Below are 13,623 nucleotides of genomic sequence, written 5' to 3' on the forward strand. Positions count from 1 at the left end.
TTGCACTGGGGCATCCTTCCTTGGCGGAAGAAGGAAAATGAGGGAAAGAATAAAGAGAAGCACATAGCACAAACATCGTAATACATTTTTAAACATCAGCACACACTAGCACACAGACACTATAGCTATTAAAGTAGATAAAGTTAAACCTTCCTTTCTAACCTAGTAAATCACACTTTATGTCTGTATGTGGTATCATTTCTCAGAAATAGCATGTTGTAGAGAGACTATTCTTCTCTCAATGAATTTCATGCAGCACTTGGTACATTCTGCTGTGAGGAAATAGAGATGGCAGAGATGGAATGGATGTCGAAAATGAGATGAGATGATACAGATACAGAAGCAGAAAAAAACAACAACTTGAGATAAAAGAGACAGCTGTAGCTGAACTGTATAGACTTGTCTGTGGTGTGTTACTGAAATACTTCACACATTAACCACAAACGGAGGATCTTGGTTTCATTTCCATCATATGTGAGGTGCAGGTTTCACTGTAGATGAAAACGGTGAAACAACTTAAATCAGCATTCTTAGTTTGTCCATTTCACTTAACCTCAGCTTACACCCCAAAACACACATTACTGTACTAAATTTAAAAATAGTTAATTTCGATAAACATACTATTCAGTACTATGTGATTTTTTTCAGTGTATGATTTCCCGCACAGCACTTATATCTTTAAATGTCAACATGGGAACATGGGATAATTGCATTTTCCATTAAATCAGTCATATTCTGTCATTTTGATGTGTGTCTATATGGTTTAACTAAGAGGTAAAGCTAGTACATTTATAAAATGAGGGGTGGAATATATTCGAGTAATTCTACTTAATTATGTAAGTATTATTTTGGGGTATTTATACTTTGCTTGATAATTATTGAATACTTGTACTCTTAAATATTTACATTTCCAAGAAAAAAGTTTACTTTTTTACTCTTTGTTTTTTTATTTAGAGCTTCAAAGTACTCTGTCTCTTCTTCTCTCATTTAGCCAATGACTGTATGCTATATATCAGTTGAATGGGCTTCTGTGCATTTTATTTCCATTTCAATTTAAAGCATCCAAACAAGTTCAGCAATGTAGAAAAAACTATCAAGAATCTTTTTCATTTGTCATCTGTGGTTACCTACTCATGCTACACAATGTATTTAGCACTATAGCTATCTGTTTGTGTCTGAAGGTGGATAAGCCACCGGACTGCAGTGTTGAAATTAAGGATGAGCACCCCTGGCCCTACCTCAGTAAAATGTTTCAATATGTAGGAGCAAGAAAAGCCTCATATTAAAGGAAGTGTCTTCTTTGCCTCCCTGGAAGCCATGAACTCCATCTAATTTGAAAAAGCATGTTGAGGTAAGTTCGCCAATTTGCTAGCATTTAACATTTAACTAACAATTGAACAAAGTTATCCTGTTTTACTTTGCAAATTCCAGGTTAGACTAGCATCAATTCCAGTAGCTAAAGTAATTGGTAACTGACAAGCAAATACAGAGATTGAATTATGTTTTTAGGCAAAACAGTGTAATTCTTTCTAACAGTTTTCACATGAAACTATGACATTGTTTAATTTAATCAGTTAAAAACATTTACTTTTTAGTTTTTAATACTTAAGTTCATTTAAATGTAGCAACAATTTTACTTTAACTTGAGTAAATTTTTAGCTATATACCCATTCATTCATCTTTAGGTACCACTTCATCCTAATCAAGGTCGCTGTGGATCTGAAGCCTATTCCGGTAACGCTACCCTGGATGGGAGACTAGCTCCTGGAAGTTTGGCAGGATACTTCCACTTTGATTTTGTAAGATTTTGACACATTAACTATATTTTCACTTAAGCATAATTTCTCAATATGTTTCCACTCCTGTTTAAAATAATCTTGCATAAAGAGAAATGAAAGAGACAAACACAACAGTATTATCCCTGAGTTTTTTTGTCTTTAATTCACAAAAAAATTCTCATGTAATTCCCATTTAGATACATGTAAACCTGCCTCATCTACCTATACTAATCAAGTTCTTTTATATTTGTTTATTTTAGTTGTAAGTCATTCACCGAGACTATTAGGACAGCAGACTGGCTAATGCAAGAGGCTCTGTCATTTTTGGCCATTTGACCAAAAATGGTCAAATGGCCAACAGTGTCAGGTAGGTTTCAAATCTCAGGACCAGCATGCAAGGCCCAGTGTAATTCTATCCAGGCAGAAAGAGCTGGCCAAAGCTCACTTGCATACACATTTGATCTATCACTGTAATATTGGAGCTCATACTTAAGTCAAAATCTCGGGTGTGCAGTCAAGGTTAACCTAGCATCTCCCACCCAACTAAGACTGGGCTACCATCACAGAAGTGTGCAATATATGAGTAATGGTGCAATATGCCTACACAGCGATTCAGGGGGACAGAATAGATGCACACTGTGCTAGTTCACACTGCAAAGTGCTTGATATAATTGTCGCCTATCTGACTGACAAAGTATTGTGCATTCAAGGGTTACAAGTTCAGGTACTGTTATGCAACTTTTTTCATGTAGAATAGACAACTTACATTGTGCATTTGTACATAGGGGAGGTGTTATCAACAACTGAGTAACAGCCGATGGCAGGTATGGAAAAAAAACCCTCTCTGTGTTGATGATCTTTCCAAAAGTCTTGCACTGATCTTAAAGCAAAGTGTACAGGAAGCTAACTGATGCTCACCTTCAAACAGATCTAAAGCAGATATTGATTAGATCTCTGCAGTGCTGTAAGATAGATCAGCTAGGTGTACATACATGCAGTTTTACTGAAGCATGCCAGAAAGTGTGTGACACAAACTGTCAATCTAGGTCAATGGAGAAGGAAATGGGAAGGTGCTAGGGTGTGTAAACAGGATAGAACGCTAGCAGGATTTAATGTATAGAACATCTGTTTGTCTAAGGTTTTGACAATGTCATAGCCAGTTTTGGCTGGGAATCTTAAAGAGTGTAATTGCCCTTGCTTGTTGGGCAGCAAGGATGGTTATTTTTTTCTCCCATGTCCATCAGAACAACTCCAGCTACTCTAAGACATGGATACAGAATAGCTAATGTAGCTAGGAAGCACATTCTGCCACCCTATATAGTTTCATGTAGCAGCAGTTCATACAGATGTGGATACTTCATGTGTCTTTGAGGAAGAGGTTTGCCCTCATCTTCTATGATTAATGTGTGTCATACAATAGGAGATAACTAGCTAGTGGGTGTGCACTGGCACCAGTTAATAAAGAAAAAAATCAGTACATAGCTTGTATTTCTAAAACATATTGCTGATTATGAATATCCTGATGGAATCTTCAACAGCTTTGAAAAGTAACAGAATTTGGATGGTTGTTTCATTTAACAGGCAGGAATGTGGCATTAGTCTGATGAGGAATTCAATCTCACAGGGCTCCTGAATGTGGAGGAACATGATGATGAAGAGTCTGTAATATCCACAGTGTTCACCCCCATCTTCTTCAGTGACAACGCATCCGTGACTGAGACAGAGCGGGAGAAGGAGGGACGTACAGGAGCGACTGAGCCTGCGAAGGAGGTGGAGGAGGGAGGAACAAGGGTGTAGAGGAAAATTGACAGAAAAGAGAGGTTTTTATAGAGATACTCAAACATGCACTGACAAAACGAAGGCATAACATTCTCTTTAACCTTTTAATAACAGTCTGCTTTGGCAATTCTGCTTTTTTAAGATGCAAAGATGAAAAATGCAGGTGCCGGTGTTCCACACAGTAAAATGTGTGTGTGTGAATATGGAGTGAAGGGAATTTCTCAGTAGGGTGCTTTGAGAACTTTGCAATGGCACTGCTTTGACTAAAGGGGCAGTAGAGGCACATGCTGCCTTAAGTGCTGTGTGCTCTTGGATGAGAGCATGATGTTTTTTATTATGAGCTCAAAGTCAGGGGATATCAGCCACTGGACTGTAATTACTGTCAGAATTATCATTAGCACTGTACGCTGTTGCACTTTTGCCAACAGAAGGCAGTGGGAGGCTCTGAATGACCCTACACACATACATTCACACACCACACACACACACACACACACACACACACAGAGACAGACTCATGCATGCCAGTAGTGTCATTAGTGTAGCATAGCATGGGTGGATGATTTACGTTGCTTGTGTTAAGACAGGGTGAGTTCAGGAGCGTGGCAGCATCACACTCTTTAGGATCATCACTGCTACACGAACAATTAAATTAATACTGTCCTCCAGTATCTGCCCTTCCCTCCATTTCTCATACATGCTCCTCTCTCCACCTATTTTCTCCAAATATTCTCCCTTATCCTCAGGCATGCTCCTCATTTCTCTATCACTGTCATTCTTAATCACTCCTCCTTCCTGAATCCTTTTTTTCTTGCTTTGAGATGTTACCTGAGTCACTCATGTCCTTCTTCATCTTCTGGTTCGTCTCCTGCTGCAGCTGCTTCTCGAACTCCCTCACTTCCTCCAGGCTCATCCCTGCCACAACACAAATGCAGAGCTATGTTAGCCAGGCACACACCAATCCACACCAGCACTTTATATGCAGGGTACGCAGCGTATGTATAATGCCTGAATAAGCTGCACTGAAATGACTTGGAGTGCTCATATTTGAGAGGGCTTGTCAAGAAAAGCAGTGTAATTAACCCAAGGGTCAGAATGACTCTTTGTAAATTTTTACTTAAAGTACAGTACTAAAAAGTTTTTTTTTCAAAATGAAAATGAAAAACCAATTTAAAAGATAATATTTATATTACTGAGATACGGGTAATGCTTAGGTTATTTTGACCTAAGAGTAACAAGGAGAAGTGAAAGTGGAGATATTAGGTAATACATTTTATAAATTGAAAGTGTGAATGGGACATCCTGAACATAAAGAAAGCATTATAAAGCTTTATACTCACCATGCCACTCATCTATCCATGCCACTGCCTGTCTGTGTCCTACCAGCAAGATGTCACGGATATTCTAAGGGGAACCAGGCAACATTGTTACACACTGTAATCACTGATGATATAACAGTGCCACATAAATGAATCCTGGGAAGTTTAGCTCAGGTTCCCACCCTGTGGATGAACTCTTCTGTCCGGCCCTGGAACCCGTAGACCTCAAAGCTGCACTGAACTCTCTTGTAGGAGCACATGATGGGCTTGGTGTTATTTCTCCAGCCATCCACCAGGGGGCCACGCCCTGTCTTGTCTGACACCCAGCTGCTCAGGTCCTGCATGGGTTAATCAGTCACATACATGTTACACACATACAGGTGTGCATGCCTGAGAGAGAACACTTTCTGTGCTATTAGTGCGTCTTTGTTAGATTCCGATAGCAAGATAGATTTTTTTTCTAATCTTGAGTGTTGTAATAAGTATGTATGCCCTATGGCCTCATAGTAATTACGCAGACCACCTATGATGCATTGCCTCCCTGTAATAATTAGCAGAATGAGCACTCCTAGTATGGGGTTTGTTGCAGTGTCCTAACTATGCCCTAACTCACAAATGATTTTGTCCCTTAGATTTACAGCAGTTAAGCACAACAATAAACCAGAAGGTCCAGTAACACAACACTGTTTACTGATTTACTACTCCAGAAGAGAATGTCCTCTAAATCTCTATAGTGTGTATGTGTGTTAGCTGCTTATGGAGTCCAAATGCACCTATAATAATAGGATTACATGACAAATTTGACCTTGGTTAGACTGGTCAGCATGAAGAAAAATGCGTTTATAGTATACCTATATAAGTTAGGGTTAGGGGTAGGTGTAGATTTTTAGCCACAGTGCTATGAAATTCAATTAAAATAAATCACAAAGTAATATAAAAGAGAGAGAGAGAAAGAGTGTGTGTGTGTGTGTGTGTGTGTGTGTAGGCTAATATTGACTTTAGTGTCTAGCTTTTAGTGCTGTCTCACAGCTCAACAGATTATAGCAGGTTGAACTGCTATGTTTGTGTTTGCGAGTGTGAGTGTGTGTAGGGGGCACATTTTTATATCTAGGTCGGGACCAAATGTCTCCACAAGGATAGGAATACTGTATGTGGCAGTTTTTACCTTGTGGGGACTTTTGGCTGGTCCCTACAAAGAAAGCTTTTTTTTTTTTTTTAACTGCAGCTTTTATTTAAAAGCATAAAAAGCCAAAAGGTTTCCATCTGGTTACTGAGATTAAGGTTAAGGTTAGATTTAGGTGTAGGCATGCTGCATTAATAATTATGTCAATGGAAGGTCCTTATGAGGATAGTAAGTCAGATGTGTGTGTGTGTGTGTGTGTGTGTGTATACCTCATCTTTTTTGTAGTACTTGTCAGGAATCGGGTCACTCAATATATCCAAGAAGCAGACACTGTCTTGAGGTGTGGGTTTGTCTTCAAACACCTGTACAGGTGACATCAGAGAAAGTGGTCACATGATCTTTGAAATGGCCCCAGTGACAGCACAGCATGGCAGGGGTGAGAATGAAAGTCACACTCATTTAACATCCTCACAAGAGGTCTGTGAAGTGAAACCCACCAGCCAAATGTGCTGAAGCCTGGAAAGCATTTGTTTTTACTGAGTCATGCCAAAATTGAAAAGCTAAGAGCAAACGTGGACAAATTGCTAGTTAGATGAAACAAAAAGACAGAAAAAATATGTAACATGTGGAACAACACCAAAATAACTTGGAATGGAATGATTATCAACTGGAGCAACATTCTCTAACACACCCTTTGCATGACACTGTGTGAAAAACATACGATGACGAAAGACAGCCTGCTGCAGTCAAAGCCAGTGATTTATGCAAACTACTGCAGGCAAAGGGATCTTTGCCCAAGTCTGCTCACCTCGCAATTGAGAGCAAGCCACAGAGGGAGCAGAGGCAGAGCGGCCTCGGCTCTGCGGCGCAGCAGGTGCCTTTTATAGCAGCCAGGATGAAAGAGAAGAGAGCTGGACAGGATAAAAACAAGCAGCGTGGGATTCTGTCATCAGTGACTACTGCAATATCAGTCCCTGTGTATAAGACTCTGACCTGCCTCCTCCTCTTTTTATTTATTTTTTATTCTGCCTAGAATCTCTCTCTCTCTCTCTCTCTCTCTCTGTCTCTCTGACTGTCTCACGGTCTGTGTCTTTCTCACTCTGGAGTGTTGCTTCAATGTTTGCTCTTGCTCTTGTCGGCTGTGTTGACATTTTCATGTGTGTTGTTTCCCATTATCCTGTTGCAGGCATTTGTGAACTTGTGTGTTTGTGCGCTCGAACATTTTTGCAAGTGTACTGTGGGAATGTCTGGGTGTGTCTATTTGTGGGAAGATCTAGAGCGATGGCATGGTGGCAGGCTGGGACTTGTACAGCCCTAATTTGCATGGCTTAATAAGAGAGGGCACTTTGAGGCTGAGCCAACTTTTTGTCAGTCACTGACTGTATCCAAACAGACATCAACATTATCAAAACCTGCTTTACTCACCTACCACAAACATGGACTGCCTTATAGTCTTAACAACCCTTCTCTTTTAAAGGGAAATGTCTCTCTAACTGAAACACCTCAATACTTTCCAATCCCACTTGTTCTAGTGTCTTCATGATGAAGGTCAGAAACAGAAAGGCTCTTACAAGGACAGTGAGGGCGCAGTGTGCAGATGAATAGGTAGCTGTGCTTTAAAAAGATTAGTGGCATACACACACGCACACAAAGTGAGTATTGTCACCACTGTACTCACATTCTCATTGCTCCCATTGTTGTTCTCAAAGTGCGTCTCGATTTTGATGCTCAGCTTGGGAAGGAACGAGCACTGGGCAGAGAGATAAAAAGAGAAGGAGAGAGAGATATATATGCAAAGTGAGAGGAAGAGACAGGGGGGTGCTGGTTATCATGTATATTCAGATGGTCAGTGAGTGCATCAGGACTGCATCAGTGTTAAAGTCTGTGTATGGGGCTACTTACTGTGTACTCTGCAGCAAAAATGCCAACAGATGCGGGTGGAATAGGAACGAATGAGGGGAAAAAGAGAGCGAGCATTATGGTCAAGGATTTCTCTGGTGCAGGATAATGAAACAATCGGCACACTCTGTTTTATCGACTCACGCATTTCTTGCAGCTTATATAAAGTATAATAAAAAATTACATACAGATAAAAATACATATAAAATACTATTATGAAATCATTAACCTTATAGCACTGAGTATCATCGTAGACATAAAACTATTACACATACACATAGGAACATTCATTTAAATACAAACAGGCAACACCATTCAGGATTGCTTTTGGCAAGTATTTGAAATCATGCTCTGTCTCTTCTGAACAGCAAGCAGAAAAGCTGTGTTTGCCATTAACTCGCTCTTTCATTCAAGTCACACGTCTCTGTGTTCTGTCACATGTCCCTTCATGAAATTTGAATGTTGATTGGATAATATTTACTACTGATGTGTTATGGATATGGAGAAGAGGGATTATCCCACAGTTTCAATCTGTGTAAACGTGAAATGTGAAATGGTTCTCACTGATAGGCTGCATGAATCTACAGTCTGAGCAAGGAAGTAATCAGCCGCAGCCTGTACTTCATAATATTGTGTATATTTTTTTCACAGCTGTTGGTGGTCCACGATAAGCCGTTTGTTAACCAGCAAATACGATAATGTGGATACAAAACATTGAGATGTATTTTTTTATGTATTTTTTTCTTAAATGAGAAGAAGGGCTTAGTCCTGTTAGCCCATATACAGTATATGTACTTGTATGTATTGGGTTATTGTTACTAACCTGTGATAGTGTATGGGTAGAAATTCCAGGCCTTTTCTGTGACATAGAAGATCATAGGGACAAACTTCTTCATCCAGGAGGGCAATTTACTAGGATTTAGTGGTAAAAAGGTTACTTGAATGTCATTATTATCAGACACGTTTATCAGTATTATCATGTTGTTCAAGTTGTCATAGTGGTGTGGAGTAAAGTAAATTAAGGCTGTTAACTGCTGACAGACCTCTGACACATAAAACTTTGTAGGCTATAAAATGAACCTTTCACAGAAATCCACCCAGACAGAGAAAGAGAGAGAGAGTCCTCTGTACTCTAATAAATGACAGCAGTACAGATTTGTAACCGCAGGAACAGAGTGATAGATGTAGGGACAGATGTGTGGCTGGGTGCGTGGCACAAAGAAGAGATATGAGGAAAAAGTTATACAGTACATGTAGACTGTCATGTCCAAAGTGTTCTTCTCTCTCTTCCACCCTCTCTCCCCTTCTCTGTCTCTCTGATTCTTAAAGGACACATCACCACAGCATTTTCTATAGCCTGAGCCGTTCCCGTATCATAATTATTTCAGCATTAAAACCAAAATAAACATAAGAACATTTATTCGCCAATTAAGAACATAATGCTTCTAACACACTGATGGTTTGAAAAAATGTATTCTACTTCTGCCAGTAAAGTAATTTATGTTTTATACTCTCAGTCCATCAGGATTGTGTGCATGCAGGTTATGTTTGTGTGTTTTGTGTGTGTGTGTGTATGTGTGTGTGTGTGTGTGTGTGTGTGGTTGATGTGCAACAGTAGTAAGTTACACTCAGTGTAGAATTACTGTTACCTTCAGCAGTCCAGATAAGAGCAGAGTAGAAAAATTCTCAAACTATTCAAGCCAAAGTACTTTGCTACACAAATATGTGGCTCTGCAATTATTCACTCATTCTTCACTTACTCCTGATTCAGCATGCATAATCTAAATGCTAATGCCTGCGAGAATGCAACACTGATTCAATTAGATTTGAAGCCTGAAAAAAAACCCATCATATGTACAACTTTAAAAACTGCCGGAACTCGGAGCGATGTTCATTACACGGAGCTGAACACAGTTTACAGTTGTATTTAAAATGGAATTTCATTCAACTTGTACTCAAGCATCACTGATGAATGACATTTGAAAAAGCAAAAAAAATCAAAAAAGTACAAACACTACTGCTGCAGCTTCCTCCGTCTTTAAGCATGAGAGGAAATGAGAGTATGAGCAAAGGTTCGGCTTTAAGACAGCTGCAGATCACATATCAATTAAATGTTTTAAAGCTGAATAATTAGGGTTGTGAGCATGTTAAGAAAAGACACCATGTTTAGTCTTTATGCTACCTGACAGACCTGATTGAGGCAAGGAAGGGAGGGATATAAGAAGGAGCTTTAGCCAGGAAATTCTGAGTGCTGTTAGACTGACACTTCCTCAGTCAAGTAATTTTTTTACTTGAGGAACTAGAAAAATGATCAGGCAGATAGATATAATAGTACTGTTACTGAGAAGAATGTGTCTTCTTACCTGCTGAGGTAAATACGTTTTTCAGTGACTTGACCAGTTCCGTATTTAGGGTGTGTGTCAGGCTCATTCCGGATGACCTCCACACCATCCCCTCCCCCGCTCTGCTCATGGCTGTGCTTATTGATCATGTACAGCTGACCAATTCTATACTGAATTACAGAGAGAGAAAATAGTTTCATTTTTGTCATTTTCCTTTTTCTGTCTAGCCTACTTCTTCTTCTTCTTCTTCTTCTTTGTGCTAGTTATCATTAGTATTTTCTTTCTAACACAATACTTGCACATTACATAAAACAAGTCTTGGAAATACAAATGTGCTGTTATTTGTTAAGCTAATAAAGCAACTTGAATGGAATTTAATTCAATTAAGAGACAGAGAGAAAGATATAATACACCCTTTTGGTCTCAAACAAATAATTTCAACTTTGGTCATTTGTCAATGTGAGCTATTTTTTTTTTGGTCAATGTGAGCTATTTTTAATGCATAGGTGATATGGTTACATGTAATGTCCTGATATTTCTGCATTCCTGGGGTTAATTCTTAAGCATACATCCTTAAAACCAGTTGGCCTGATGTGGTGACACTTTCTTTTTCCTTTCATTTGTGCATTTGTACATATTTGGTGCTTTATTGCTGCCACAGATGCGTTTATGTTGAATTAAGTTTCACAGTTTGATACTTTCATTTTTATTGCAACCTTTACACATTCATCTGAAAGAAACAGGACAGGCCCTCTGATTTATCACTTGACTATTTGTTCTGAATGCTGCTCTTAAAAATACTCATTTATCATCCTCAGTGATGACTTCAACAATGCATCATTGGAGTTTGTTATCTTAGCATTTATCTGATTCTCTGAAACCAACACCAACCAAACAATATCTGAGAGCTGCTCTGGATGCCACAGGTGCATTTATGTGTGAGCACGAAGCTGGCAGACTTGTTCATCCAGGTAGATGTTCCTATAAAAAGCCTAATAGTATCACATAGTGTCTTTTGTGTTTTGTGGGATTTCTGCTTATAGCCTCCAGTGTTAAACATTTTAACCTGTTTAACTTGTTTAATGAACGGGCAAACAGCCACACACACACACACACACACACACACACACACACACACACACACGCACACACACATACACGCACACACATATACACACAGATCAAAGTAAGCTGGGGCTGTTCTTCTTCCACATAAAACTTTTCTGGTTTAAAGTTTTACATTATATTACATGCACATGGTCAAAGGCTAAACCTATTCACTCAGGTCACTGAGTTCACTCTGAGTTAGCAGTGAGCACAAAAACATCATGAACTTGTACATTTCTGTGAGTTTACGATGTAAACAAAGAGAGACTTTTAATGACGGCACTCAGTCACACACATAAATTTACAGACACACTCAAAACACACACTTACCTCCTCCACAGTAAGAGGCATGCATATTCTGTACTCTTTCATCAACATGGTGACGTTATGTCGGTTTTTGCTGCTGTCTATCCCAGTCTCGTACTGTGCTGTGTCTCCGTAGCCTGTTCTACCTGCAAACCTTTGTTTGAAGTTTCATCTCAAACAACCTCACTGTGTACTATAGCTTTCTGTTCAACTCAGTTCTCTCTTTCACTTTGTCACTTCATCCAGTTTCTCACATTAATCCTCCCACTCCCTCAGCCAACAGCTCTGTACTTCCTTCTTCTGTGCTTCTCATTCAGCAGACACTACTTTAACTTCATAAGACTGTAACTTAACCCCTTTCACCTTATCCTTATCTCCCCTGTTCTCCTTTTCACATGCTCTCTTTTAGTTTCCCTCTTCTGCCACATCTACCTGCAGGATCGTGTTTTGATTTACAACCTTGTTCTGTTCTTTGCTCCACCCATTGGCTCCACACTGCTTTCAGCGCACTCCGAATTCCTTTCTTCTCTACTTATTCTACTTCTGAGCCTCCCCTTCCTCCCCCTCTACACCCTTCCCCCTTTCCTCCACCTCCTCTTTTAGTTACTCTCTCACCTGAGGCACAGCATTTTCATATTAACCCTCTGACTCATTCTAATCTCAGGCACACACAAACACACTCCACAGCTTCTCTCGGGTATTTCTCTTTGTCAGCCTAGATTTCTATTACTTACTGAGATCACTCAAAAAGAGTTAAAAGATGTAAGAATAAGTTCTGGTCTCTAAATCTAAGTTTCTATGCTGAACTTACCAAATAAATAGAGCAAATTTATGTCTACTCCTTACCAGCACTTATGTGAATGAACTTATCCAGCAGCAGCAGAATGTTACTAAGTCCAGGGCACTACTTCAGGTGCAAAAAATGGGGAAAGTATCTGCTGCATAATGCAGATACCCACACTCAAATGGGGTTTAGGGAAATGTTCAGCCCCCTGGGTCGATGCTAGTAACCCCCTTATAAACTGCAACCCCTTGTATTATGTGATTATTATCACTATTCTAATTCCATCTATCTTTGAGATTTACAGCAAGATGCTGGGGATGCATCATAGTTTTTTTTTTTATGTCACATGGACAAGTAACAGTTTCGGCAAAGAGCATACAGACCTGCTGAGATGGTTATGTAAAATACACTTTTTCATCAGCAATCCAGAGTGTTTAATGGCGCTGCGCCAGTTTTAACCTTCAAAAAAGGCAAAGCAATCTATGAACTATTTTAACAACAAAAAAAAAAGAAAAGAAAAGAAAACAAAATACATGGCAACTGCAATCAGTGGTGGAAAGTAACAAACTACATCCAGTCTCCTTACAGTACTTGAGTACATGGTTCACTTTAACAATAGTTTTTTTGTTTAATTAAATAATAGTTTTACTTTTAATCTTTTACGCTTATGTGAGTGTAACAGAGCGATAACATTCTGCAAATTATGTGAGCCAAATGCCATGGAGATAGTGGAATTTCACAGCTCAAATTTCAACCTGTGGAAACATGCACATGTAAGCCAGTATGAAAACTCACTATTAAATTTACAATATTACTTCGATGTTTAGTAGCTATTATCTGTTGTGTTTAAGATATCTATGTGCTGGTACAGCCTACAGGTACTGCTCAGGATAATGTGTAAGTGGCATCTTTGCTAGGCTGCTAACTATGTAGCTCATAGCTAGTTCCAGCAGTGAGTTTCTATTGTATGCTTTACATCACTGACTGCAACCAGCATTTCCAGGTAATCTGAGTGTATAATCTTCAGTACTGATATTGATTGATTACACTAATTACACTATATGATAAAAGTTATAACATTATTAGGCCTACTGTATATTAGTAGGCTGGTTACCTAATTTCATTTTAATCACTGATAGCATTTCTAAATGCTTCATAAGTAATTGTTAGCCCTGGAGTGCAGGAG

At 39.1% G+C, this 13,623-nt stretch overlaps 1 protein-coding gene across 1 annotated transcript; it reads right to left on the bottom strand.

The window, feature by feature from the left end:
* Positions 1 to 1,915: 1,915 nt before the first annotated feature.
* On the bottom strand, positions 1,916 to 12,170 carry pitpnc1b (phosphatidylinositol transfer protein cytoplasmic 1b). Its single transcript, XM_026940028.3, has 10 exons — positions 11,678 to 12,170; positions 10,262 to 10,410; positions 8,722 to 8,810; positions 7,902 to 7,909; positions 7,678 to 7,749; positions 6,269 to 6,361; positions 5,059 to 5,214; positions 4,898 to 4,961; positions 4,386 to 4,472; positions 1,916 to 3,537 (listed from the first exon to the last, which is right to left on the bottom strand). Exons 1-10 carry the CDS (start codon positions 11,723 to 11,725, stop codon positions 3,374 to 3,376), a joined length of 930 nt encoding a protein of 309 aa, XP_026795829.1. The 5' UTR covers positions 11,726 to 12,170; the 3' UTR covers positions 1,916 to 3,373.
* Positions 12,171 to 13,623: the final 1,453 nt, after the last annotated feature.

Source organism: Pangasianodon hypophthalmus, chromosome 1 (assembly GCF_027358585.1).
Source record: "Pangasianodon hypophthalmus isolate fPanHyp1 chromosome 1, fPanHyp1.pri, whole genome shotgun sequence".
Taxonomy (NCBI): domain Eukaryota; kingdom Metazoa; phylum Chordata; class Actinopteri; order Siluriformes; family Pangasiidae; genus Pangasianodon; species Pangasianodon hypophthalmus.

Bases quoted from the DNA above. Each gene is read 5' to 3' on its own strand.
- pitpnc1b (XM_026940028.3), bottom strand. From the start codon at position 11,725: ATGTTGATGAAAGAGTACAGAATATGCATGCCTCTTACTGTGGAGGAG. The intron at 4,962-5,058 runs GTGGGAACCTGA...GGTTCCCCTTAG, and splicing joins CAGAAGAGTTCATCCACAGG to AATATCCGTGACATCTTGCT. The intron at 4,473-4,897 runs GTGAGTATAAAG...GTGTTGTGGCAG, and splicing joins ATGGATAGATGAGTGGCATG to GGATGAGCCTGGAGGAAGTG.